This window comes from Mus musculus, chromosome 9 (genome assembly GCF_000001635.26).
Source record: "Mus musculus strain C57BL/6J chromosome 9, GRCm38.p6 C57BL/6J".
In the NCBI taxonomy this organism is placed as follows: Eukaryota; Metazoa; Chordata; class Mammalia; order Rodentia; family Muridae; genus Mus; species Mus musculus.
In genome coordinates, this window is record NC_000075.6 from 106658746 (window position 1) to 106686577 (window position 27832).

The following is a 27832-nucleotide window of genomic DNA, read 5'->3' on the forward strand; positions in this document are numbered from 1 at the left end:
TCCAGGTGAAACAAGAAAGTAATTCACTTTATTCTGGGTTCTGGAAGCTCCAATAAGAGTCTGCAAAGTTGGCAGCCCAGGAGGCTGGTGCAGATAACAGTCTCTGGCTCCTTCGGCCCTGGGAGCCAAAAGGGCAGTGAGGAAGGAGGTTTAGGCTTGGAGCAGGACAACTCAGGCTCCTGGTACTCCCAGCCCAAGCTAGGCAGGTTAAGGAAGAAGAGGGCTAGAGAGTTTGCTCAGTTCCTTAGCAAATGCACCACAGGAGGGTTGAGGGCTTATCATTACTCCTCACCCCTCTCAGGGGTGCTGAGCTCCCGAGGGGGCCCCAGAAGCTTGGCTTCAGGGTTCAGTCGGGGTTCTCCCAAGGGTCCCTCGCCCTCCAGGTCCAGCTCCTCAAAGGATGAGCCACTGGCACCCGATTCACTGTAGCTGTGCTCGCTGCGGTTGTCACCGTCGTCCCAGCCACGGTTGCCTGCCCCAGGAGAAAGTGTGGTGGCTGAAGTCTCCCGGCTGCCAGGGCGAACATCCAGGCTCACAGAACTTGCATCACTTGTATCAGCTCCTGTGGCCAGGACAAGAGAGCACAGGTTAGTCAACTACCACACACTAACTGTCCTTTCCTTCAGGGCCACAGCAAGGGCTCTCCCTCTAGCACAGGAACTGAGCATGCAGAGTCTACTCATGAATAATACAGCCGTACCGGCTCAGGAGGCCCATTCCGGCTGCCCTCTGCCCTCTGCCCTGACTAGGGCTGCACTGAGAGAGCCAAGGGAGTGTGCAGGGCAGGAGACAGAGAGGAGCAGCTGGCTGCGCTCTTCTCTCTTACCCTAGATTAGCTCCAGCTCCTTGCATTTCCACAAAGCCACTGACCCCGACCCCCACATCCATTAAGGGCCACTCAGCCCCGGGGTGAGGAGCTGAGGTAGAACAAAGGAGACCCAAATACCATTCATTTTCAGGCTTGAGAGTGGTTTGTCCAGGGACAGCTACAGAGCATTGCCCAAGAGGCAGGAGGGCTGAAGAAAGGACCAAGAGGACTCCTCTCCAGTCCATGCTCCCCACCCCCCAAAGACCTCCGCAAGGAGCCATGATGTTCAGGACATCAGCTGGCTCCTGCCCCTTATCACACTGTACCTCCATATAAAGAAGTTGAAGCAAGAGGATGAAGAAATCCTAAGAAACACTCAACCAGACAAAAGGAGAAAGCTAGGATTATGCATTTTAAGGATTTTCACCTAACGTGCCTGGGTCAACCCACCAAGTGCCCACTCCAACTGTTGGCACTCTCTAATCTGCCTTCTACCCTAGTGTGTCTGATAAGTAAGTGCTCCTTTGCATCCCCTGCCCAGGACTTGTCCCTTGGCCATCTCTACAAACCAGAGGCACTGATTGCAGGTGGAAGGTGGTGAGGAGGACCTACTATGTGCAGGATTCTAGATCTGGAGATAGCCCATGTATCATCTGAAGCACAAGTAAAGAGGGACAGCTGTCAAATCTGACATCATGGAGTGAGGGTGGGCTGGCTTTCCCAGCTCCTGCCTCCAGTGGAGCAATTTGGGGACTGCTTGGTATTTGCACTGGATAGAGCTGTCTGTCCCTTGAGCCTTACTTAGCAGGGGGTAGGGTAGTTAACGGTGAAGCAATACGAGGGTCAGCTCTGTTCTGCTAACCTATTCTGCCATCTGAGCAAAGGTGAGATGAGCCCTGCAAGTGCAGGACTCCTGGCCCTGTGCTCTCCTTCTGCAGTGGCCTCTGGTGGCTCCCACAGTAGAAACACACCAGAAGAGCAGGGAGTTATGGGTAATCCCACTGACTCTGGGGCGCGACTCTAGGTCCTCACCCATCCACCAAGGGCTGCAGGTCTGAAAGGCATAAAGGACGGGGGTAGTTTTTCCCTGACCCCATTATTGTCATGTTCTATCTACCCACCCACCTAGTGGCTCACCCGAGACCCTTTCCCTTCCCACTCCTGGGCTAAGAGTAATCAGAGGATAGAGCCCAGGGGTGCCTCCTTTCAGCCCAGGCTCAAAACATCAGATGAAGATGGCTGTTGGGAACAGATGGACTCACTTACAAAGGAGCTCTTCAAGGCAGAGGAACGGCAGCCTACAGCCCTACAGAAGGAGGTCCTTTTGTCAAGCCTGTGCCCCTAGAAAGAGGACCCCAGGAAAGGGCAAGGAGCACCTAAATCCCCAGGGCTGCTGGGCAGGGGATGCGAAGCTACCACCTTTACCCAGTTCCTCTCTTTTCCTCTGCCAACGGCCAATGCAAGGAGATCAAATATTCATCGCTTCTGTGGAGCTAAATAATACATCAATGTAATAACAGGCACAAGGCAGCTAATCACCCCTTTCACCTCCCAGTCCAAGTCAGAGGCCCAGCAGGGAGGCAAGGAGAGACAGGCGGAGCCTTGGGTGGCCAGGCACCCACCATGCATTACTGTGTAAGTGGCATGCACCTGGCGAGTGGCTGCCCTGAGAGTCAGGACAGCCTCTGTCAGAAGTGGGCAGATCCCACAGCACCCACAGTGGGGAGGAGGCAGGCAGGCTGTGGGGAGGACAGACCAAGGACCTGAGGGGTGCGGGAGCTGTGGCTGCAGCCAGCTGTTTGGAGTGAGAGCCAAGCCGTCCGTTAACACTCCTGGCAGGCAGTGTTTGGGAAGGAAGGGATCTAGGTGGGTGGGCCAAGAAGGCAGGAAGCAGAGAAAAGGTTGCCCGAAGGTCAAGGCACACCTCCTTTTGCCTCTGGGGGCTGCCTGTGCTTGCTGACCTTGTGCCATGTCCAGTGCCCACAGTAGGGGCACCAAGAGTATCTGCCGGGCACTACTAAGCAGAAAGGAGCAGTATCCCACGGAGGTGATTAAGTGGCAGATGAAGTTAACTATGTTGGACACTAGCCCCAAGGGAGAAGAGACCGCCTCCCAGTGCCCTGCCTGCATCAGCCCCGGCCAACACATGTCTCTCTAGAGTGACCTTGGCTGCTGAAGACTGGACTGGCAGAAAGACTCTCAGGGACGTAAAGGAGGGTAGTTCTTTTCCCACAGCCCTGTACCATCCCTAGACTTTCTGAGTCACGTAAAAGAACAGTCAAAAGTTGGGGCCCCTAGGATTACCTGGCATGTTACCCACAGGGTTCCTTGCCCATGGGTCTCACACAAGATGATGGCAAGGTGGTGAAAACAAGCAAGTGGTTTGTGGGCCTAACCCTGGGCATTCTAGCTACCAGCATGGGCTGACTTGTGGCATCTTGCTTCCTCTCTTACCTTCAGACATAGTTCAGTCTCACTTCCTGACGAGCCCTGCCCAGATGTCTTCCACCCAGATGCCTAGGATGCTAAGTATTCCTGTTAACATCTGAAGGGAATTCAGACAGGGTGGTGTTACCTGGAGAATAGGTGTGAATCTGTATCTATGTGGAGGTGCATGTCTGGCAGCAGGCAATTCTGTATGTGGGTCCTGGTGTGAGGTCACCTTCCTTCCTTCCTTTGCCAAGTAGCGTCTACCTACAAGGCTAGCTTTGGCAGAGGAGCCTCCTTAACTGTGTCCTTAGATGTGCAGACGAGGGAGGGACTCCAGGCAGCTATAGGTCTACCCTACTTCCTCCACCTTTGGTACCTGTGCCATCCGTCTGGGTGTCAGTGGCCTCCGCAAGCTCCCGGCATTTCCGCTCTGTCTCCTTCACCTCTGGCACGTAGAAATCTCCTTGCCTTGCCAGTGGGCACATGAAATGGATCTTGTCTTGATGGTAGATCTCCAGGCGAGGGTGAGCACACAGCTTCCGCTCCTACCAGTGTTGCAAAATGAATATAAGCACTATAGGGTCCTGACCAACTTGCCCCGGGGGAACCTGGGGGAAGTGCCTGCTGCCTAGTCTTTCTGGAAGGTCAGCTCTATTTCGCTGACCTCTGAAGCAGCGGGGCTAGGGTGTGGTCCTCTGTGCTGAAGTGCATGGACACTCAGGAGGTTCAGATTCAGTAAAGACGAGTCTGGCCCTGCTAACCCTGTGTGTGTGTCCAGGACTAGATAGCTAGTCTCACAGAGCAGAGGGCAAGAACCGTATGAACTATGGCCTTAGACATTTAAGCCAAGGTCTGACTTTTTATCCTACAACTTTATAGCCCAATTGGGTCTCTCCCCTAGACAATGACACGTAGATATCAGGTGAGGGCAGTAGTCCTGAAGCTGAGGCCTCTGGACCCTGTCTATATATGCACTACCACAAACCGCGTTTAGCCCATTCCCATGGCTAGGTCTATGTCAAATTTTGAAACTATCAAATATGGCTCCTGTACTTCTTTACACCTGACCCCAGGGTTTCTCTCAGAGGAAGAAGCATAATCTGAGATGGAGGGACATGAGGGGGGACATGAGGTGACACTCAATATTACCTAATGGTCCCCCAGTTCTGACAGGCATTCCACTCCCCTTTCTCTGGACACAGACCATCACTTCTTACCCTCTAGTGCATCAAAGCAGCAGACCCAGGCCAGAGCTACCCTGGGCAGGCAGGAACAGCCAGAACACGGAGCAAACATCTCTCGGTGTAGAATCTGCCCTCTCTCTCCTGTGATGGCACAATTACCCACCAAGACAACTGTGAGGCCCCTGCCCTGTCACTGCTCACCCGCTAACCTTCACAGCATGGCTATTTATAGCACCTGCCAAGCTCTCACCGTGAGCTCTAAAATGAGCCTTCCACTTAACAGTAATGAGAGACTTATCGCCTGGCTCGGAGAAGCCACTCCAGGACTCCACTTGTCTGTCTGCTTGGCCAACCCAAGGGTTGAGGAAAGTCTTCCAATTAAAAAGAGCCCATGGAAGGAAAATGAAGGGATAAGAAGTCTGGAAGGAAGACCCAGCTAGGACCCTCAGTGCCAGCTAGAGAGAGAGTATATCCAGGAGGCCAGATGGAGGTAGATGGCCCATCCTAGGTCAGCAACAGCTCAGATTCAACCTCCACTAGTAATCCAGGCAAAGCCTTTCCTCCTGAGTATCCACGCATTCAAACACAGAGGACCACACCCTAGCCCAGGGTGTCTAAGGTCAGTGAAATAAAGTCATTATTTTTACTAGTTTTGACTCCAGTCTTTCACACCAGTCTGGTTACTCTCCAGGCCTTCTCCACAGCCAGGCTCATGCCATCACTAGATATACCTTCTGGGTTTTCGAAGGCTGCCTGTGTTTCTGGACATGCTTACTAGAGCTCTAGTTCTCAGGAGGAGCCTGAGGACAATGTACTGTCAGGGGACAGATCATACTGCAAAAAAGTAGGAGCTACTAGGCTCTGGGACCCTTCCAAATCCAGCACCTGAGGGCAGGTATCTGCCAAACCTGAGCTCCATTTAACAATCTGGGCCAGGCTGCCAAAGCCACGGGGGCTCCCAGAAGAAGATTCAGTCCCTACCTTAGCAGTTAAAAAGAATGAAGGGTCCCCAAATACAGTCAAGAGCATGTCATTCACCAACATCATCAGATGCTAAACATTTAAAAGGTCCAAGTGGCAGCATCAGAATGACCAATAGCCATCTCAGGACCAACAGTAAAGTCTGTGGCCATCCAGATTCCAGAGACGATGAGGCCCAAGAAGCCAAAGGTAGGCCCCAGCCCTGACCCTTACCAAACTCATGGTACCTCCAACCTTTCCTTCTGGAAGAGTCTGACAGTAATAAGAAAAAGGGGGTAGTGCTCTTTCCACCCTCTCTTCTAGGCTGGGCAGCAGGGTGGGCAGCACCAGGCAGCCACCCTGTGCCACCTGTTCTGCCAGCCCCCTCATTGGCAGGCAGCTCTGTGGCTGCTCTGCGCATCTGCCTCCTCCGGAGAGCCCAGCTCTGAAGTTGCCTGGCTGTGGACAGCCTGTTACCATGGAAACTGCATCCTCCATCCTTGCCATCGCCTTCATCTCAAAGCCATCGGGAGAACAGAGGGAAGGGGGAGACAGAGGATGGAGAGGAGCAAACTGTGGCCCAGCTTCAGTTCTCTGCCCACCCCTACCTCTCCACAGCCTCCTACACAGGGAGCAGAGCACTAACTGCCCAGGCCTGCTTCAAACCTGGCCCTCCCTACTGGAGGGAAGCATGAAGCTAATTAAAATCCCATTGCCTGCTCAACCCCAAATCATTATAACACGTTCTGGATCCTGTCAAGATTCAGACTCAGGAGCGGCAGAGAAGGGGCAATAAGAAGGCAGAAGGATAAGACTTCTGTTAGCCCTTGGGCAGGGAAGGGGCTTACCGCCATCCCTGTAGTCTTTCCCAGGAGACTACTCTCCGCTCTGTGCTCTGTCCATCATGCAGGAATGAGTCTAGTGGGAACTAGGCATAAAGAGCACTGGGGCAGAGCCAGCGCATGCCCCTCCCTGAGTGACCAGGCAGAGAGTGAGCCTTTGCCTTTCTAGCCAGGTGCAGCCTCTAGGGAGAGAGAGGATAGCCATGGGCTGGCTCCTGGGTCCTCACTGCACAGCAGGAGCTGCTGCCCCAAACAGCATGTCGATGAGCCAGGAAATATTGGAAAACCATTGGAGGAAGGTGAGGCCAGCTGCCTCTCCCTCAGCTAGCCCCAGGGAGCCCTTGGAGAACAGACTGCCAATGGCCAAGGACACCAGCTCAATGCCACAAGAGCCTGGTATAGCTGGAAAAGGGAGCCTGGATAGGCCTGAAACCCTAATCAGCCCTGAAATACCACAGCCCAAGAAGCCAAAGGTAGGCAGAAGCAATAACCTTTCCTGGCCATGGGGCTGTTGTTCATCTGACGAACTCTCACCTAGAGCAGCTCATTCACACACACAGAGAGAGACCATCAGATTCTCTCCACAGCCTACTCCACCTAACGGGAGAAGTCAGCCAGTCGCGAAAAGGTTTTAGCAGGAACTTCGAGAAACTGGATTCAGGAGAATCAGCCGTTTAGACACACCCCCAGCCCTTCTCTCCAACCCGGGCCGTCCAGAGTTGGAAATAAGAAAGGGAGACATCACTTCTCAGAGTATCCCCTCCCATTGTGCCACCCTCCACTAACAGAGACTACCTACCCACAAGTGCTGGGAGTCAAAAGACAGAGCAACGTTCCACATCACACAAGGCAACAGTCTGAGGGTCACCTCAGCTACCTCAGGAGCTTGCTCTTCACCTCAGCTTAAGTCCTCTTGGGCAGAGTTAAGTATCTGCCCACACTACCCAGGGCTCCACATCTGGGCTGGTATGATGGGCCAATATGTTCTGCCAGGACCCACAGGTAGATCTTTCTGAATTCGGGTAGGAGGTAAGAGGGAGGACCTGAACAATCTTTGTGTTTTGCTTTCAGAACATCAGCCTATGTGTTACTGGTTTTAGTTAGAGGTGTGGAAGGGCAAGGAACAGAAGCAGCTAGGCCAGGGTAGAAACAGAAGGAGAATCCCACCTGTGGGGTACTCAAGGGCTGGATATGCTTAGCTAGGTGGCAAATGCCGCAAACGGGGGAGCCATGGGTACAGGCCGAGGACTATGTCACACATCTCTCACCTATGCTCCAGGTCCACAAAGAGTAAGTTTGCCTGATGCATCCTTCTTATCTCTTGCTTCCCTGGGTCTCTTTGCTCACCCACTGCTGACCAGTCTTACCCCTCTGTGCCAAGCTGGACAACCAAGCAGCCACACAGCCAGCCAGCAGCTGTTGCATCCCACCCGAGGTGGGGGCTTCTCCTCACTGGGGGAAGTGATGCGTGCTCATTTTTAATTACATAGACACCGATAGGCAGGCTCCCGCCTGCACACAGCGGTCCTCACAACTGGGGGCTCAGACCCTGGAGGTCCCTCAGGCAGCCGGTCTGCAGTGCATGTGCAGAGTGCTCGGGGAGGCACAGCAGGAGGCTGCAGCTAGAAGACAGCTAGAAGACAGCACAGTTGTGATTATGCTGCCCAGGAACTTCCGTCGACTTCCCTCTCCATGCTCCCCTCTCATCTCCACCAGACCCCGGAATAGTTTCTAGCCTGGAACCTAAACCTTTTTGCCATGTCCTGGGGAACCCCAAGACAAGCAAGGAGAGCCTCCTGAAAAGTTAGAAGAGTACTTTCTTCCTTCCCTCCCTGACCCTCCTCACTCTACCAAAGCCTGGAAAAGTACAAACAAACAAAAAATAGTCAGGAAGGGGAGAGAAGCGACAGAGTAGCCAAGAAAGCCCCATACAGGTATTGAGACCTTAGCCTAGCTACTAACAAATGAGTGGTTCCTTCTGGGCCTCAGGGTCTCCAATTATAAGATAAAGAAGAGTAAACAGTTTCAAGAGAAGTGGGAACTAGGAAAGACAAAAACCCTGTTATTTAAAAGCATTGCAAATGTGGAAAACCACAAAAGACGGATGCTGGATGAGCCTGCCATAAACATCAGTATCACAGAGGTCCCTGAAGGATGGCCCACTTCTTTGTGTGCCAGTCAACAAACTAGAAAAACACAACAGGAGCAAACACCAAGACCTTCTTAGAATTAGGTTTGTCTCAGGGCCAGCCCCGTAGCCTCCTGAATGGCAGAGGATGACAGAGGAGCTGGGCGGGCAGGGCCAGGCCTGAGCAGGAGCCTGGGGAAGACTGCAGGGGGGGAGAGTGTGAAGGAGTGAGGTGGGGAGGTGGGGTGCTGTGCCTGGCACCCCAGGCTGCTGTGCCTACTGCTGCTGTTGCCTGAAGACTTTTCATTTTCACCTCAGAGCCGGCAGCTTGCCACACAATTTACACTTCTGCTCTTCTCCCTGGTGCCACCCAGACCCTAGCTTCCTAGGTGGCTCACGGAGCGGGTGCTCCATACCAGTTAGCCATTAGGATGTGCTAGTGACTGAGGAGCAGGGAAATTAGGATTCCTTGGAAGCAGATATCTGGGTCATAGGTCCTCATATGTCCTGGTATCTGGGTGGACTGGGAAGCCTTGGACTTGTGGCCATATCCAGCCTTTCCTTCCACCTGGGCACACATGGCCAATATGAAAGCCTAGCTCGGCTCTGTACTAGACTTTCTGGACCCTGTGGAAGGGGAGCAGAGTCCAGGGAGCCTGGAAGTGAGTAGCCCATGGGCATTCAGCCAGAGCTTTGGGTGGGTCAGCCACAGGATACCATGGATCTACCTTCCAAATTGGATGCTCCTAATGATAACCCTAATACCAGAGCTTACATATAGTTCACCATGTCTCCAAGATGCAGTGTTTATGTAGTGAAGGACCTTGAGCCCTGCTTGGCTGCTCAGTGCACACGGGGTCATGAAGCCCAGCACCCAGGAGCCAGGAGCCAGGAAACAGAGGGGAAGGATGGGCGGGTAAGTGGGGCAGAGAAAACAAGAGAGGGGAAGAGAAAGGCAGCCCTGATTTCCCAGTGCCAACTGGCACTCTGACCTCTCTCTAGCTCTCAGAGACACCCTTCCTACATGCCTTGTTAGACATAGCTTCTCCTTATCTGAGGGTGTCATCAAAGGGCACACTCATTCTGTTCTATGAAAAAGTTCTTCCCTCTGAATTCTGTCTCCCCCCACCCCCCAGTCCAAAATCCCAAGTTTTCTTGAGAAGGGTAACAGAATTTTTCCTTGGTAAGTCCTATCTGCCTAGGAAAGGTGTTCTCTCTGAACTGGTAATGGTCCATATAAGCAGTGCCATCCAGACAGCCTCAGTCCCTAGGTCCCACAGGACTACCAAACTACAGTGCCCAGGTAGGTATCTCCAGAGTGCTGGCTCGCATCCCACCCCAGCAAAGGCTGGCTTTTGTGCTTTCAGTCCTAGGGGGGTGGAAAAGGGTAAACCCAGAGAGCCTGAAGAGGGCGAGGTCTGGTGCCCCACGGTCCCTGTATACCTCAGTCTCCACAAACAGTTCCCTGAGGGACGTCAGGAGTAAAGCCTTTGCATGTGGGAAAGTTTTCTTTTACTTTTTGGCTTGATCATCTAGGAATAAAGAGTCACTACTATCCCCAGATAAGTTCTGCTTCTCTCACTAACTATCCAGTTATCCCTTCTCATCTGCTAGCACTCAATGTCTGGCTCTAAACCCAGCCTGGACACTGTCACTCAGAAGATATATCCCTTGGCATGATGGCAGAAACTCAGATAACATCTGTGGCTCCCTGGTACTTGCAGGACCCACCCAATCTTTGGGGTATAAAGTCTGGTGCTCCACCTGGGCACTCTAGCCTCAAGGGGATTCTAATGTCTCTTCTGGAGGGGTCTTCCCCCTAAACAACATGGCCTATCCTTACTACCATGCCAAAATGGCTGCCTGTACCTCTCTGTGAGCCTATTCCTCCTCTCTCCTTCCTACTCCCAGACATGGCTAAGCTCCCGACGATGGGAATGAGAAAGACTCTAGGGGCTCGTCATCTAACCTAATGTCCTGGGCTACCAAGAGTACCCTCCTCTTCGTGCAGGCGCAGGCCAATTAGCAGGTTGTGGCTCTGCCGGCTGACCTGGCTCTAGAGACCCAGTGAGAGAAGCCCAGGAACGAAGCAGCCTCCGTCTCACCGAGATGAGGAGATCAAGCCCAATCGGGTGCCTGGAGCAGCTGCTTCCTGCCTGAGCAGCTGCAAGACCGCCATTAATGAGTGCCTGCTGGGAAAATGGGAAGACAGAGCAGCACCCTCGGGCTCCACAGTAACAATCAGTGCTGGAGACCGAGCGTCAAGCTGGTACAAGTTCCTGTCCTGTCAGACCCACCGTGGCACCATTCCAAGTATAGCCCAAACTCACAACTTTTCTGCCTCTTGGTTCCACCTCCACTCATGCCTGGATGCAGCCACTACTTCATCCCCTGACCTTAGGTAACCTCCCCTTCTCTGGGCCTCTGGCATCTCTCAAGACTTCCATGATTATCTTCTAACCAATCCCCATCCATAGGAAGGGTCAGCAAATAATCCTGAATAAGAGACCAAGCTGAATGTCAAGAGGGCCTCCACCTTCCCTTTGATTGTTGGTGCTAGGGAAGGAGATGGCCTGTGTGTGCTAAGCACATGCTCCACGCTGGGCCTGACTGTAGCCTAGCTCCTTATTAAAGTGAAGCTAAGAACCTCATCACGTTAGCTGGGCCAAGGTGGTAGCAAAGGAGAAAGGGAGAGGGACAGAGGGAGGGAGAGGGGGGGGGGGGAGAGAGAGGGAGAATGACCAGATCTCAAATTTCCCACAGGGCTCCCTCATCTGGATTCCCACAGCCAGGACCTAATATCTCTCCACTCATGTTCTGGACCCAGCCCCACGCACTCACTACCTCAGACATGACGAGGCAGGCTAAGAGGACACAAATACAGGGTTCGGATCCTGGCAGGCAGAACCAAGTTCCTGAGTGGGCTGCTTGCTGTAAGCGCCGTCCAGTTCATCAGGCTGACTCGCGTTCACAAGCACCTCACCGTGCCGCTGCTCCTGAGATCCTAGCTGGTCAAACAAGCACCCACCACTTAAAAGTTCTGTTGTCTCTGCTCCAGACAGACATCCTAAGGCATCCACTCAGCTCCAGTCTCCAATCAGAGTGATACTTCTCCAGAAACAAATGCTGTCCTCTGTTCTGCCTACACTGAGCTACGCAGCATCTTCAGAATCCAGAATAATCCTGTATCTGGCAGGGGCAGAGGGGGATCTTCCCAGGGGTTCAACTAGTACAGAAATTTACAAACCAGTTGAGGCTCAGAAATCCTCTTCTGAACAAAAGGCTAAGACACCAGCTGGATTAAAGAACCTTTAGGCACTGCTATTACAGTTGAAACAGGAGAGGTCTAAGCTGCCAGCCACAGCTGGGTACCTCAGCATTGTCTTTAGTTCCCACCACAGAGCAGTGTGAGAAGTATGACTTCCTTCCCACTCTAAGCCCCTGTCAGAGCTACCAGTCAATCCAGCTGTCCCAGGTCTCGGCCTCCACGGTCCCCCTCATAAGGACACCACCTTCTTTGGCAACTCCTCCTGTAGCTCTCTTTCTAATACTATAGTGAAATGACCACGTGGTTTCTGGGGCCTGCCTACTTCCAGCCATTGTGTGAACAACACTGTTTCCCTAAACTTGGGAGAAGGTACCTATGTAATTTTTAAAAATAACTTTTGGATATAAAAGACCCTAGAGGAGAGGGTTTATGGAATAGATTCTGAACCTTGCTGAAGGGGGAATAGCAAGGGGCAGGGTAGTCAGATGGCTCGGTCAGGCCAGTTTAATCCTCTCAATGATCCCAATCAACTGCTTAAGTCAGGCAGGAGCCATGGACCATGCTAGGACCTTTCATATGCAATCCCACACACAGCACCCCTATTTCTACCATTCAGACTGGTTCTACCCTGAGGTCAACTTGGGGATATTGCCATTGCTCTACACTCATATTTAGATCCTAGCTCTTCTGTAGTCTTATAATTTGAAGGAATTCAGTTTCCTCCTGTAGCTGCTTGAAGCTGTCTCCTGCCTGGGACAGAAGGAGTAGTTTCCTCCTGTCCCAGAGACCACAGCCTAGCCAAGCTGGGACATCCTTTATATACATAGATGGCCACTGGTACTCAGGCAGCCCTTACCTAGGCTGTCCCAGAGTGCTCAGTCTGGAGGTGTCTAGTAGTATTTTTGAAGACGTAAATTCCAGCTCCTATAGCTCAGTCTACTAGGTTGTCAATCTGAGGAAGGCTGGCCAGAGAGCCAGAGGCTGTCACACAGATCACAAAGATGGGTTACAGCCATCCCTTCCAGAAACCAGGGGACCTTCTCTTTAGGCTCCTTGTAGTGACCCTCAAGTCCTTTGCTGTCCCATGAGATCTCCAATGTCCCACCACAGCGTCTGCAGCAGCAGTGAGACTGTCAAGTCAATCCTCCCCGATGTTGGCAACATGATCAGATAAGCCCTCTTCATTCCTCAGGAGAGTGCTGATGGCTGCTGTCACTTCATCTGAAGAACATTTATAGCAATCCCATATTCAGAGAGAGGGGGAAGGAGGGGGACGTGTAGGGTGTGTGTGTACAAAGTCAACAATAGTCAGCTGGGGCTGGGAGAATCCTAAGTGCTGGAGTCTCATTAGTAGCCTTTCTCTGACCACAGGGCAGTGGGAAGAGGCAGGGGTGGGAGGCAGCCTTACTCTCTGTTCCATCTCTTGTGCTGAGAGGCACAGGGCCACCTCCTGTAGATTATAGGCTATGGCCAACCAGGCTCTTCTTCATCTTCCCTTCATTTTAGTTCTCCAGAAACCAAAGTCAGGCTAAACACAGGACAGGGATGACCCTCACACTGCCCTAAACCTCTGGCTTTTTATCCCTGCCCCCACCCCAGTAAAACAGAGCCCAGAGCACAGCTAACAGGCTCCCACAGGAGGGGAGGGGAAAGAAAGGGCTTTCATCAAAGAGATGACGTCAAAACCAGCCAACTTGTGAAGCAGTCAGAGGCCGGGAAATTTGGACAGAGGTGTCTAAAAATAAACCCCCGAAGCCAGGAAAAAGCTTTGGTGGCTGAGTCGCCTGCCACCATACCCCATGCCACACAGCCTGTTCTGAGGTCTGGAACCCAGGAAGTATCTCCCTGAAGATGCTCTTCCAGATTAGCCATCAAGACTGGAGATGACTAAGACAAGAAGCAGCTCTCCCTCGAGTGCAATGAACGATGACCCCCGGGGTCCCATGCAGAGCGGGGCTAGAACATCTGTGTCTCACTTCCTGCCACCATATGAAACCTCCAGTCTAACTTGGACCCTAAGCACACCCTCTCTAGCAGTGCTCCGGGGACCATCTTCCAGCTCACAAAGGAAAATTCATCCTGTCTTCCACAGCCTCTGACCTACACCACCACAGACACCTCTGCTTCTCAGCCATTCCCACAGCACATGCAGTCAGCAAGCAGCACCACTGTTAGTCACAGAACCAGTTTTGTCGAAAACCAGGGGCCTCTTTTAGATTCCTCAGTTCAGTGGGAAGCAACGCTATGCTTTCAACTACCTTAAGAAAGGACACAGCCTCTGTAACACCCCCACACCATCTCTCCTGGCTTTAGCCTGACAGTTTTACCACAAAATACAGTGTTAACCTCTGTGCTGGTTCTGTGTTGCTAAAGTTACTGACTTCAGTGTCTTATGGCCTAGACAAAGTAATTGTCAACCCAATGTGTCTGAGGGAAGGAGTGTCAACCACCAAGAAGTGTCAGCCTAACCTGTGGGTCCCCTCAGGACACTCACAGCCCCATAGCCCATGCCTGGGAACAGGGTGGCCCATCTTCAAGAGAAGGCTTCAACTGAATACTGACTGGTTGTTAGGTTGGCTTTTAGTGCTAGACTGGATCTAGGACCCTCTACATGCAACCCTTTCCTTAGCTCTCGGGTTGTCAAATATCTAAAGAAGTGGTATAAACAGGACAAGGTTTCAGAACTCTTGTAGACACAGAGACCCCCCATCCAATCTCTTCCTACGAACAGGCTGTGTTGTCAACATTACTCCCTTCCAGGTCAGAAATGAAGGAGGCGAAGCCTGCCATGGATGTTCAAGTCCTGAGGGTAGGGAGGGGGGCACACTGTCAAAGGTAGCATCAAGGCCAGGTTGACACATGGCCACTGAGAGCTCTTTAGGCCTCAAGGAGGAGAGGGGCAGGGTGAAGACAAAGACAGAGTCAATCTGACCACACCAGGGTTCTGAACAAGCCCTTGGAGATGGTCTAACCCCAAGTTCTTAAGCATCTGAAAGAGATGCCAAAAGTCTCTGCCATACAGCCTAGCCACCCTGGTGACTGATCCATGAGGGCCTTAGAGAGCTGCTCTCTCCAAACCAGGTGTATTCCTCTCAGTTCCCATCCAAGGGGCCCGAGTGTCCACCCTCCACATGCTATACCTATGTCTCACCTTGATGTAGGTATCCAAGGCAGGATGGACTCGGCGGGCAGCCAGCCAGATGGATATGGGGGTGGTGTAAGGGAAGGTAGCTATGACCACATGGCTAGGTGCTGGGAAGGAGAATATCTTGAAGCCAAATTTCTGATAGAGGTGGATGAGCTCAGGTGAAGGCGACTCCTCCCCCTCACTCAGGATGCTGCCGACTGCACAGCGGCACTTCTCAGGAGGCACCTGTGGAGGGAGGCAGGGCACGGGATCAGGGTCATGCAGAGGATGGAGGCCTTCAGACCCAAGGCCCTCTGCTTCTGGGCTAATCCAGTCCTAGAAGAACCAGAGCTCCAGATACCAGGATGAAGCTGGTAATTCCGTACTAAAATCAACTATGGCTCGTGTGTATGCATTCTGTTGTGGGACTCTCATTTATTCCTTCAGCAAACAAGCCAAGCTGCAAATACAACCCAAGAGTCATGGTGGGAAAAAAAAAAAAAGCAAGAAAGACAAGGCAAGACTTGGTCTCCACCCTCAGAAGCCCTGGGGAGGAAAGAACAAAGAGATATCTGAGCTATCACCCTCTACACAGCCTATTAATCAGCAGCTCTGCTGAGGGGCCTCCTTATGTTACCTTCTGTGGGTCCCAGCCTCAGAGGGCATCCAGCAGAACTGCTAAGAGCTGAGCCTAAGATCTGGACTCAGCATGGTCCAATTAGCTATTTCCCTCCTACCCCCCAGAGGGGCAAGCTTTACTAACAGAGAGATCATGGAAAGCAAGGCAGTGGAACTGAATAGTGGGAACAAAGGGAAAAGCCTGTAACAGCCTTCTTTCTTGGTTGCCCATAAACACAAGTATGTATGAGCATACACAGTAGAACACACAGGACAGAGCCCAGAGCAGGGATTTTAGCATTTGCTGTAGAAGATCAGGATGTGAGATAAAAATTTAAGTCGAAATCCCCTCTAGGTTCACAGATAGAGACAGTCACCATCACAAGGGCTCTGGTCCTTTTCCCCTAAAACCTGTCTACTTTCTAAATCCCTTCCTGATTTTACTCCAAACTCTTGGTCCCCCTCCCCATGTCTCCCAGCCCCTAACAAATGTACTTCCTGTTCTACATCTCTCCTCTCCTGATCCTCTGTCCTACAGCTCCCATCAACCAGAGGCAGTTGAGTTTTGAGTTTCCAACACTTCCTAGGACTCACTTCTGCCAGCAGATGGTGACAGCCTGTCCAACCTCTGTTTCCCAGGTCTATTTTCCTACCATCTATGTACAGCTCTTGGACTAGGTGCCTAGGGAAAGGTGTTCCTAACTCCAGGACATTCACCACAGATCTGGACCTTAACTCTGCACCATTCAATCCTTCCCCAGCCAGGCCCACCGCCCTCTGATGTGACAGCACACTCCCTACCTGCACTCATTTCCTTTCCTGAGCACTTCCTCAGCACCACAGTCAGTCTCACACACGTGTCCCTACCTCCCCCCTCCAGCCCCGTTCACGCCTGCCACTAATCTGTGGGCCTTTCCTAGCCCCGACCCACTCCCTCTACTCTGGCATTCTATCCTGCCTTAGAATCATTTTTGGGGAGACCGTGGGCACCTGTTCAGCCTCTGACCTCTACACAGACCCTAGGGGGAAAGCTAACTCTCAAGGCAAGCTTCTGACCGCATTGCTTCCTTGGACAAATGACAGCAGGCAGAACTTAGAGGAGTTTTAGAGATAGGCAATATAATGTAGTGTTTATAACCATAAACAGCTACAAGGCCGGCCAGGAGTGAAACCTGAGTCATGTGATCCCGCCCAAGTCCTTCCCCTGGCTTCTCAGAGCACAATTCCTTGATATTTCCTTACAGGTCTTTCATGTTAAAAGAGATAGCTCACAAAGGCTTGACATTAATGAAATGCCCCATAACCACGTTTGGCTATTTGTAGCAATAACATGGTCCCAACAGCAGTCCCTCGACCTAGAATGCCCACCTACTCTAACTCTGAAGACAGACCTTCCCCACCATCATCCCATCCTTCAGGTTCAGTGAGACTTTGTACCACCTTTCCTCTTCTGAAACTTTTCCCAGATTCTGCTGTCTTGTCCTCAAGTTACTGCCATCCTACTCAAACATGTCACTGCTGCAGTACCACGTCTTGTCTCTAGATGGTGCACCTGCACCACTTACACCCTAAGGATTGCATTGGCCATACAGGCAAAGAAGTTCCCACCCACAGGTCTGGACTGGCCAAGTGACTGACTGTACCTGCTGACCCCTATGTATGGCATGCCAGGTGGGAGAGAGGGTAGAAAAAAATGTTAACAAAGGTTAGAGGGAAAAATGGGTGTTAGGACACTTGCCACTTGATTTCTCCTTGTTATCCCTTGCCTGCCTCAATTTGGGTTCCAAGGCCTCTCCTGGGATCACTTCAGCAGGTCCCATGGAACTACCAACTCAATGCTCTTCTGACTCCAAAAGATGTCTGAACACACAACTAGAACTTCTCAATGACTCACAGTTCCCATCTATGGCAAATCTAAACCAATCAGGCCAGGTGTGACACTCAATTCACCTCAGGACCAGTCAGTCATCAGCAGGGCTAGGACCCAGATGGGCCGGCCGGCAACCACTGAGTACGTGGCAGAGGGAGGGGCAGAACCCGGCTCTGGCCCAGCCCACCTTGTCAGCCTCTTCTCCCACCACACCCCCATATACACCCACATGGAGCTATTTGCAGCCAAACATGCCACGTCGTCCCATGCTGCCTGCCTTTGCGTAAGCTACTTCCTCTGCCTTAAATGTTCCTCTTCGACCTATGTGAGTCTTCTTTAGGAAAACTCTAGTCCATCCTCTAAGACTCCGCTCAATTCCTCTCCTCAAAGCCTTTTGATATTTTCTTGGGAGCTACCCCTCCTCTCTGACCCTAAATATACACTAAGGGTACAGGTCTTCTACTTCACTGCAATGGAGCCTTCTCATTTCTCTCCCACCACGCCAGGCCTCACAGAGAAGTCTAGGATACTACAAAGAAAATTCCTCGGGTATGTGGAACAATGGTGCGGGCATGAACACAGCTGCTCACACAAACCCCGCCCACAATCAAATAACCTGGCATAAGGGAAGTGTTCCTCTCCAATGTAATACAGAATAATGTGGAATGGAACACAAGAACTCTCTCTGACTCAGTCTCTCCCAACTCCACAGTTAGGTCATTATTTGTCCCCTCCCGACTCTGGCCAGTGCTCGGACAGCAGTGTAAGAGCACAGCAATCCTACCACCTGCTGAGTAGTCCAAGCAACGCCAGAGCTAGAAATCTGTAGAACTAGGTCACCAGCAAGGAGATATGACAGCTATGAAGATAATCCAGGAAGTGGCAAAGCTGGTCCAATAGCAGTGCTTCAGCCCAAGACAAAAGCCTACACCTCTTATTTGTCTACTTCTCCTCCTTACATCAGACATTTCTTTGGAGTCCCTGTGACCAGCAAAAGCTGGACCAGAACTGCACCAGCCTGGATCCATATTAGAAAGACAGGATAGTGGTGGGACCACCAGCACTCTGAAGAAAGAAAAGCCCACCCAGGAAAAGCAAGCAAAACACCCAGCAAAGCCAAGACTAACAAGGAAGAGGCAGGGGCATGCCAGGCTTCAGCACATCTCTCAAGGCATCCAGCCTCCTCAGCCTAGTACTAGAGGGCAGTTTCTTGGAAACTGGATCTTTCAGACATGAGTCCATCTTGAGGCTAGCCCGCTGCCCCTACCAGAGAGGTAGGTCTTTGACAACCATCAGGTCACGGTGAAGAAGTTCTTCTTGATGGTACTGCCTGGCAAAGACCTCAGAAGTGTATGAACAGGACAAGATTGATATCTTTAAGGATTTAGAAAAGAGAAATTATGTCAGCTGGCCCACTGGGTTCAATAGAGACAGCCAACTGCAAGCCCACAACCTATACAGTCAATAGGAGTAGGTATATGATCTAGTAGTCCAAGCCCAGAGGCTGCATCTGCCAATTACAGATGTATACTGGGCCTCCTTTACCCAGACCTGGTGAAGCTCAACACTTTATGCCATGTGTTCAACTCCCCTGGTATGTGAAGGAACACGGGGAAGCAACCAGTTGGAATATGGGCTGATGCCAACAACTAAGCCAGAGGATAAGGCTCATACTCAGAAGGAGGGAAGGGGTCATTGGGACTCAACTCTAACAGAGGTTCTGGAGCTTTCTGGGAGATGCCACCTTTAGCTCCTTAGGAACCTTCCTCCTGCTCTCAGAAGCACACCCTCCTGAGAGCGGGCACCTGACACTTGCTGCTTTCCACACACCAAACCCAAATGTTCTCCTCGACCTTGTTCCTGAGGCCCAGGATACCAAGTTAGCAAATGTCACACAGGGAGGCAGTGTTGGGGTCAGGGTTCAAACCTAAGCAGACAAGCTCTGAAATTGCAACATCCACCCCGCAATCACCTGGGAATTTAAGAAGTCAGTTCCAGCGATGAAGACACAACAGCCTTTCCCTGTACTGTGTCTCCTCAGACTCAGGCCCCCTGGAGCAGGTGCTCCTGAAGGCACAAAAGCTCGGTGGTACAAGGCTCACAGACAGGGCTGCTGTCAAATGCAGGTATCTACCAGGAGACAAGCATTGGGCCTTAGGCTCATCAAGCTGATGCCACAAAATTAAAACCTGGGATGGGGCGCGCGCATGCGTGCATGCGTGCATGCGTGTGTGTGTGTGTGTGTGTGTGTGTGTGTGTGTAGAGATGTATTAAGCATGAACAAGGCTCTGGGTTCAATATTCAGCCCCTCAAAAAGAAAAAGGGCCCAAGATCAGAAGGATTCTTTCATCCCTGTTTGATACATGAGACACACTCACCAAGAGACCAAGTGACTCACACAGAATCACATGCGGAGAAGCAGCTGGAGCCTTGACTCAGACCTAGAAGGGTGACTCCAGAGTCCTCCCCTCACTCCACCTCCCAAGGGCATCTCTGCTGGGCAGAGGAGCTCACCTTGCGAGATCTCTCCCACGTTTAACTTACCACAGAGCAATAGTCTGGCTGCACCTGGCAGAAAACATCCTCAGGTTAATCAGAGTAGGGACAGCCTGGGCCTCAGGAAACAGCAACCCAGCTCGTATTTCCACTTCTCTGTTGAGGAGGTCAGCCCTGGGAAACCACCCTATTGTCCTTCCCGGTTCCCCCTGACCTACATGCCGTAAGAGAAGCTACCCCAAACCCCACTGAGTAGTGAGGACCGGGTGCAGAACTCTTAAAACTCTCAGGCCTAGACTTGCTCATTCTAGGCCTTCATTCTCAGTGGACTGATGGAAAGAGAGAGGCAGAGTATTTTGTAAGCTCTGAATGCCACCCGTTCCTCCATCGCTCCATGCCTGGGAAAAGCACGGTGCTTGGTAGTAACTGTGAGCGACAGACCCCCTCTTGCCCAGGCCAGGTAAACACAACTAGCTACCACACCCTCACCTCCCACGGTGGTAGCTGGGCAGGGTGCAGACGTAGCAAACAGCAGAGGAGTAGCTGTGGGAGGTGGGACAGGAGTAGGAGCGGCAGATAGACGTACAGGAATGCTGACAGCACCTAGCTGCAAGGGCCTCTGTGCGCGGGCCACAGTAGTTGGGAAGAGGTGAGGTGTGCAGGGTCCTCCCAGTCCTTCATTTCCCTCCAGCACAGAAGGTTCCCAGAGGAATTCATCTCAGCAGAGGAGGCTCAAGTCAGTTTTCAACTCTCCAGTATCCAACTTAGAAACAAGGCTGAGGCACAACACTGCTTGCCGGCCAGGACCATTCTCTAGCGGGAGGTAGTGTGAACCATTAGCTATGTGTGAACCATTAGCTGTGGAAAGCAGGCTTTGGCCTCAAGAGCTCACTCCTACCCACCAGCTTCCTTGAAGAGGAAACGGCCTGTACTCCATGACCGCTGGCCAACGATGAGAGAGCAAGACCTGGGATCTACGTACAGGCTGGTTCACTTCCTGACACGCTGCCTCCATGTTTACCCCCAACTATGTTAAGGCTTTCGGGGTCAAGTCAGAACAGAATCCTCCTGCCTCACAGAAACTGACTGCTCAGAACTCATCGTTTCCTCCCATGCAAGATTCCAGGACTCGGGTCTCAAGCGGCAAATGATATGAAAGAACTTACAGCAAATGCTACTGTCCTGCCTTGAGGGGTGTTGCTGCTTCTGCTACTGTCCAGACCCATATCAAACAAAGTGGAACTTCCCTAAGACTCTCTCAGGAACCATCCTCCCCCTGCATAGCTTGGACTAGGAACGGCCATGTCTAGGGAGCTGTCAGTTCACACCTCAGCAGAGTGAACAACATCTAAAAGCCAATCTCTAATCTTAACTACCCACTGTTCTACCTGAAAGAGCATCACTTCCCGCCCACACTCACAGCGGAGACCATCTGACTCCTGTTGTACTGTGTTTACAGGAGGATTAGAGGTGGTATATACCTAAGAGGTCAGCCTATATCCTCTTTCCCCACATCTACATCCAAGATGGCCACTGGTAGTAGAGGCAGTTAGGAAGTGACAAACACGGATTCTCAACTTTTCTAAGGAAGGAAACAGGATCTCATCTCTAGTACCTCCAGGTTCCTGAAACCTTCATCCCAAGTGGTTTTGCAGCCTACGTGTTCAGCAACTATACCTCGTGGTCTCCACGGTGCCCGGTGTCAAGCAGAGCCAGGACTTAACTATTTGACTAAAGCAAAACAGGTTAGTACCTCACTCATTCTCTCTTCACCCGTCTCCTCCCCCACCTATTATACCTACTACAGTACCAGAATACGGACCAAGTGGTCAGATAGATGGGTGTGAACCCCTGGATCCTGGGAGTTCACGATTCCCTAGACCTTTGCCACTGGTCAAGACAATATCTAGCTCAGGAGCACAAAGAGTCCCAAGTGTCGCTGTGCCACCCCAAGTGCATGCCAGGATAAAAGCCTGCTCTTGTGGCTATCTTCTGGAGGGATCGAATTAGGGAAGTGCAGAGTCTAAGTGGCCACTTTAACCTCTTCACTCTTCTTCTAGGCTGACCGGATATCCACTGCAGGTCAGTCATGAGAGATTCACCACCCTTTCCTGTTAAACACCTGTTGAGAGCCATGTGCTGGGGTGCATGTCTCATGTCTATTACTGACGAGAATCCTTGCCAGCCTACGTATGAAGCAAGTAAGCATTTTCTCAGGATGTTGCAGAGGATAAAACAGAAGTGCAGAAAAGTTGTGACGTGCCTAAGATCACACAGCAAAAAGTAATAAGACATAACCAGAGCCTAGACTCCCAGCTTTAAGGCTATATATACTCTGAGGACTCTCTTCTCTGAAATTTCCCTGAAGGCTTCCGAAACCCCCAACTCAAACTTCTCTGGACACTGAGTCCGGGGTCTTGTTGCGGAATCATCTTCATGGAGCTGACTCATGTCCAGAGTGCAGGTGCAGGGCAGGACCCGGCCGAGAGGGAGAAGCAGGACACCCTTATTTATTTCACCTCGTGCTAGTGTCCCAGTGAGGCCTGTCTGCAGGTAGTCTATAGGGTTCGTCCACTTGAGCTTTCCAGGCAAAGAAAATCCAGGCTGAGGAGTCCAAATAAAAATTCCCCAGGGCTTAGTTTGGCATGGCTCAAAAATTGAGGCTGAACAGCCCTTGGCAGAGCTGCCGGCCCAGCCAGATGTGGGCAGCACCACCCCATAGCACGGCAGGAAACTACATTGGCAAGCCCTGACTCACTGTAGGCTTTAGTACATCCAGACGCCTACTAGATCCCAGCGATGCTGGATTACTCTGACTCCAGCATCCTCGGGCTTTCCGAGTAGCTCATTTGGCTTCGCTTGGCCCTCTCCCAACAGGTAGCTTGAAGTCTACGAAAAAGCCTGCCAATGGGTGGGAGAGCAGCATCCCAGAGAGGTGGGATTCCAAGCCTCATGCCCAAAAACTGCCCTCTCAGTCCTCCAGGGCCCATAGCCCTGGCATGAGCTGAGAAATGAAAAGTAGACAAAAAGGACTTAACTCTAGAGAATGGGCAGATTTTGGTTGGCATGGCCTAAGAGCATGGCCTCAAATGGAGATAGGAGAAGAAAGACAGCAAAAGACAGAACCAGGGTCCAGACAGAAGCTAGGGCCTACTGCATCAGACATCCTTGAATAGACGTGAGCCAAGGGGCACAGAATTGGGCAAGTGCAAAGCCTCAGGATGCCTACACACAGTGGTTAAATCTGCAAGGGGCTTTAAGCTTTGAGAGAAGGTAACTGCAAGGCTAGCTCAGATTCCCCTGTCCTTACTCAGAAAGTCAAAGCTCTCCTACCCCAACAGGCCCTGGCCCAGGTCCGTCAAAGAGGCAGAAGCCCATGGAGGCTCCTTACCGTATGGGGGTTGTCATAGTAGACAGCGATGGAACGGAGCTTGGGAGAGATGCTGCAGCTCTCTGTGAAAAGGTGCCCAGTGTCACCATAGGACCCCACGTGGAACTTGTAGGCCACAGTTATGTTGCGGATTGGGGGTGATCCAGCGCTCACTGTCACCCCAGTCAGCAGTCCTGAATAACCAGCAAAGGCCAGCAGCGTCAGCAGCAACAGCAGCGTCAGGGCCCCAATCAGGCCCAGTAGTAGGAGATCCGGCATGGTTCTTTCTGGGACTCCCTCTCAGCACCCCAAGGCAGCTGCAAAGGAGACAGAAGGGAGAGGAGGCTGGTAGCCTGCTCTAACCCAGCCTGCCTGCCAGTCCTGCCTTAGTGCTCTGGCCCAGGATGGGGAGGGGCCACAGGTATTTACACACAGTGACCTAGAAGGGAACTACAAAAGATGACTGAAGCCACAAGCCTCTTTATTTCTTAATCACAGTCACTGAAGCTCCTGGCACAGCTCTGCCTGGTACTAGCAGCCCTGTTTATACCTGGGGAAACTGAGTCATACTCCAGGCCCTGACCAGAAAGGAAATATCCCCCTCCTTTTCCTCTTCCTTCCTGTAGTTGAACCACACTGCCAGCCCAACACCCTCAAGCCTCATGAACTACTGGAGAGAGAGAGAGGAAGAGAAGAGAAGAGAAGAGAAGAGAAGAGAAGAGAAGAGAAGAGAAGAGAAGAGAAGAGAAGAGAAGAGAAGAGAAGAGAAGAGAAGAAAAGAGACACCTGACAGGTGTGGGGCTCAGACACTGATTAACACACAGTGTGCTGTAAGGGTAAGGAACGAAACCTCAGGGAGAAATGAGCCACAGGAAGAGAATTCATGAGGTTTTTGTTTGTTTGTTTGTTTTTTGTTTGTTTTGGGTTTTTTTTTTTTTTTTGGCCCCATTTGGTCTCTAGGGACCTCTCTTTCCAACAGTGTAGCTATCCAAAACTACAGGAGACCAGATCAAAACAGCCCGAGAGAGGCAAGAACAAAGTTCAACCTGGGCTTCCAGGACTTGAACCACCAATGCTAATAAGCTTCATTCCACATTTGCCAGCCCACAAAGACTAGAAACAAGGGAAGAAGAAGAAAAGGCCGTTAGGAGTGGAAACACAAGAGAGGGAAGAGTAGGAGTTACTCCTAATGACAGAGACAGAGAGAGAGTCTATAGGAGTAAGCCCAGGATTACCAGGGAAGCCAGTGTGAAACATTCTAGGCCGACTCTTACAGAGGGTGTCATCTGAGTAGCCCAGGGTCAGAGCACACATAACAGTTAAAAAGAGAAACATAAACATCACCAGGAAAACATTCTTACTCTAGATACTTAAAATTCCTCCTTAAGGAGCTGCAGGTAAGGGTGCCTGAGTTCCCACACAGTGGGGCAGGAGAGACCCCCACACCACTCCCTTAAGTTATTCCCTGACCCTGCACACCACCCACATATTTTTTTAAGGGGCTGGGGAGATGGGTCAGCAGTAAACAACACTGGCTGCTCTTCCAGAGGACTCGGGTTCATTTCCTAGCACCTACATGGTAGCTAACAATTGTCTGTAACTCTAATTCCAGAGGATCCAACACCACAGGCTTCAGGCATGCAGGTGATACACAGACACATATGCAGGTAAAACACCCACCTGAACACGAACACACAAAATTAAGTGTAAAAAAAATTCCATAGCCGGGCATGGTGGTGCACGCCTTTGATCCCAGCACTTGGGAGGCAGAGGCAGGTGGATTTCTGAGCTCAAGGACAGCCTGGTCTACAGAGTGAGTACCAGGACAGCCAGGGCTACACATAGAAACTCTGTCTTGAAAAACCAAAAACAACAACAACAACAACAAACCCCACAAAACAAACAAACAAAAATTTCATTTAAAAAGTAAATGGTTGCCGGGCGTGGTGGCGCACGCCTTTAATTCCAGCACTCGGGAGGCAGAGGCAGGCGGATTTCTGAGTTCAAGGCCAGCCTGGTCTACAAAGTGAGCTCCAGGACAGCCAGAGCTATACAGAGAAACCCTGTCTCAAAAAACCAAAAAAAAAAAAAAAAAAAAAGTAAATGGTTAAGCCAGGCAGTGGTGGCACATAGCTTTAATCCTAGCACTCTGGAGGCAGAGGCAGGCGGATTTCGGGTTGGAGACCAGCCTAGTCTACAGAATGAGTGCCAGGACATCCAGGGCTACATAGAGAAACCATCTCGAAAAACAAAAACAAAAAGTAAAAGGTTTTAGAGCTGAAAAGACAATGCTTTATTTAGCCCTACAGAAAACTTAGCTCTATTGATATATGAAGGTTCTGAGTGGAAGATATGCTAAAGTCTGTTTTTGGAGTCAATGAGCACACAGAACTGGCCTTACAAAGAAGCCAACTCTGGTGTCAGGACACTCCCACCGGTCTCCTCATGCACCCTGTAGGTCTGCCTGTAAGCTTCATTATCTTCTCTGTTTGCTCTCTCTGCCCTACTCATCCCACCTCCGGTTGGTTTCATTCTTCTCTTCTCTGATAATGATCATACCAAATCTTCCACTCATTCTTGATATAGGCTAGGCACTGTCTGAACCCTGAAACTCAGCTATTTCACTAATCCTCAAGGAGAATCTAAGAAGGTAGGTACACATCAGGAAATAAGTGGTTGGAGGTCAAGATGCTTGCCCAAGGTCACATAGGTATTACACTGAGCCACCTGGACCAAAACACAGGCCATGGGAACCCAACAGTCTAACCGCCGTTCACTGACAGTTTTTCCCTCCTCTGGTTTCCAAAAAGGCACTTCATCTTTTGGCCCTCGCTTATCTCAAGGCTAGAAGCTCTCAATATCTAGGCCATAGCCTGTCTTGGGAGTGACAAGCACTGCCACACACTTCTGTTTAAGGGAACTTAGCTCCCAACCTGTCTCTTCCTTCCACTTCGCAAACTGTTCAGAAAAAGGGGGCTATGTTTCTGCCCATCCCCAGAGCTTTGGTCAGCCAAGGAAGAAGTAAGGCAAATTTCCCCACACCCAATAGAGAAAGGCGAGGACAGGGGATGGGAAGGCTCACCGAAAAAGTCAGGCTCACTTTTAGCAACTCATAGCATCCAGTCCAGCAGGGCTCCAGTACTCCGGCGCTAGGGGGGCAGAAAGGAACAGTCATCCCAGCCCTAGACACAGGCAGTGAGCAAAGCAGGCCCTGAGTAACCCTGTTCCAGGGAAAGCCCACAGAACGGGGACCCGTCTACAAACGCGCCAACCCCACCCTCAGATCGCGCGGGGGGGGGGGGGGAGTCAGGCCAAGTCCAGCTTCACAACGTCATGCCTATGATCTTCACTGGGCCCGACTACCACACTTGGCGCCAACGCAACCCCTGCTGCTGACCTTGGGCAGCGTGTGCCCTCTCTTGGGCCTCAGTTTCCACTAATGTCAGAGGTGCAGGGTAGAGATGACTTCCTTGGCCCGCAAGCGTCGGAGTAGGGACTAGGCGCAGGCTTCCGGAGGCCGCTCACGTGCGCTCTGCGGAGGGCCGGGCCCTTAAAGGGACCTGCGCCGGCGAACTTGGGTGCTAGCAGCCGGGGGGCCTTGGGGTCGCCGCTTCGTGCTGTCGGCTTCCTGCCGCCCCGGCTCGCTTCACGGCCTCCTGCACCTCTGCAACTTCAGACACGCTAAAGTTTGGAGCGGCGACGCGACGCGCGGCCACAGGCAGCGCTGCTGAAAGGTGAGGGCCCCGCCCGTTCCCCTCTAGTCCCACGGACCCCGGACGTTCCCGCACCCAGCACCGAGGCAGGATCCGCGCCGAGAGGTCAGGACCGCCTCCCCGTCGCTTTCAGGCCCGGGAAGCAGGCTGGGCCAGCAGTGAGTCAGACGCGGGGCAGAGGGCGGCTCAGGCCGCGGGGAGCAGGCGGGAGGGGATGAGGGGGAGCCCCGGCAGACACCCCGTCGGGAACGCCTCGCCTCTGGCCCCGCCCTCACCTCAGCGGCGGCCCCACGGACGCGGACGGGCGCCGGAGGAAGATAGGGGCTCAGTCGTGGAGCCTGTGTGCGCTTGCCCCTCGCGCTCGCTCCGCCCCTTTCGCGGCGGGACGTGACCGTGGCTGTGGGCGCGTGCGCTCCAGATTTGGAGGGCGGAGGCCTGCCCCGCCCCGTCTCCTTGGTAACATGCACGCCTCCCCCGCCGCCTCCCCCCCCCCCAGCTGGGTTGGGCCCACAACACACATTCCTGCTTCCAATGAAGGGGAACTCCTGAAGGTGATCAAGCAACAACCAACCAATACCCCAAGGTATCCTGGCCGACAGGGAGGGAAGGGAAGGCGCAGGGGTGAAGGCGGGCTCCAAGCACCGGGAAAGTCAGCCTGTTTGCCTGCTCCAGAAGCCCAGGAAGCCAAAGCGGGACTGAATAGTGTTTGTGCATTTTAGAGAGGATCCGCACAGCAATGTCGGCCTCTTACTAACTGAACCAGTCTTACTCTCGCCACCTTCCCTCAGAACCTTCTCAAGTCTGGCCGCTTGCTCAGGTCTTAACAGCTGAGGAAGCTATGGATAAACAAAAGATGCTCTGAACAATCTCTGGAGAATGCAAATTTAAGTGTCTTCACTCAGCCACCCATCAGGGATTCTCTGAGCATAGGGACGACCATCCCTCCATCCAACCTTTATTATGGAAACACTGAGTGAACCAAATGAAAGCCTTGGCCTCCGGAAGTTCACTCCAGGGA

At 52.0% G+C, this 27832-nt stretch overlaps 1 protein-coding gene across 4 annotated transcripts; it reads right to left on the reverse strand.

The window, feature by feature from the left end:
* Tex264 (testis expressed gene 264) lies at nt 1-27207 on the reverse strand. Of its 4 annotated transcripts, none has more exons than NM_001081654.2 (6): nt 27090-27207; nt 26184-26250; nt 23123-23418; nt 14772-14993; nt 3615-3783; nt 1-562 (listed from the first exon to the last, which is right to left on the reverse strand). In NM_001081654.2, the coding sequence occupies exons 3-6, from the start codon at nt 23378-23380 to the stop codon at nt 282-284; spliced, it is 930 nt and encodes a 309-aa protein (NP_001075123.1). In that variant the 5' UTR covers nt 23381-23418; nt 26184-26250; nt 27090-27207; the 3' UTR covers nt 1-281. The 4 variants fall into 4 exon arrangements, 3 of the variants coding, with proteins under 3 accessions (NP_001075123.1, NP_001273427.1, NP_035703.2); NM_001286498.1 differs by having other exon boundaries at nt 26890-27207; NM_011573.3 differs by lacking the exon at nt 27090-27207 and adding an exon at nt 26499-27071.
* Between the last annotated feature and the right edge of the window lie 625 nt (nt 27208-27832).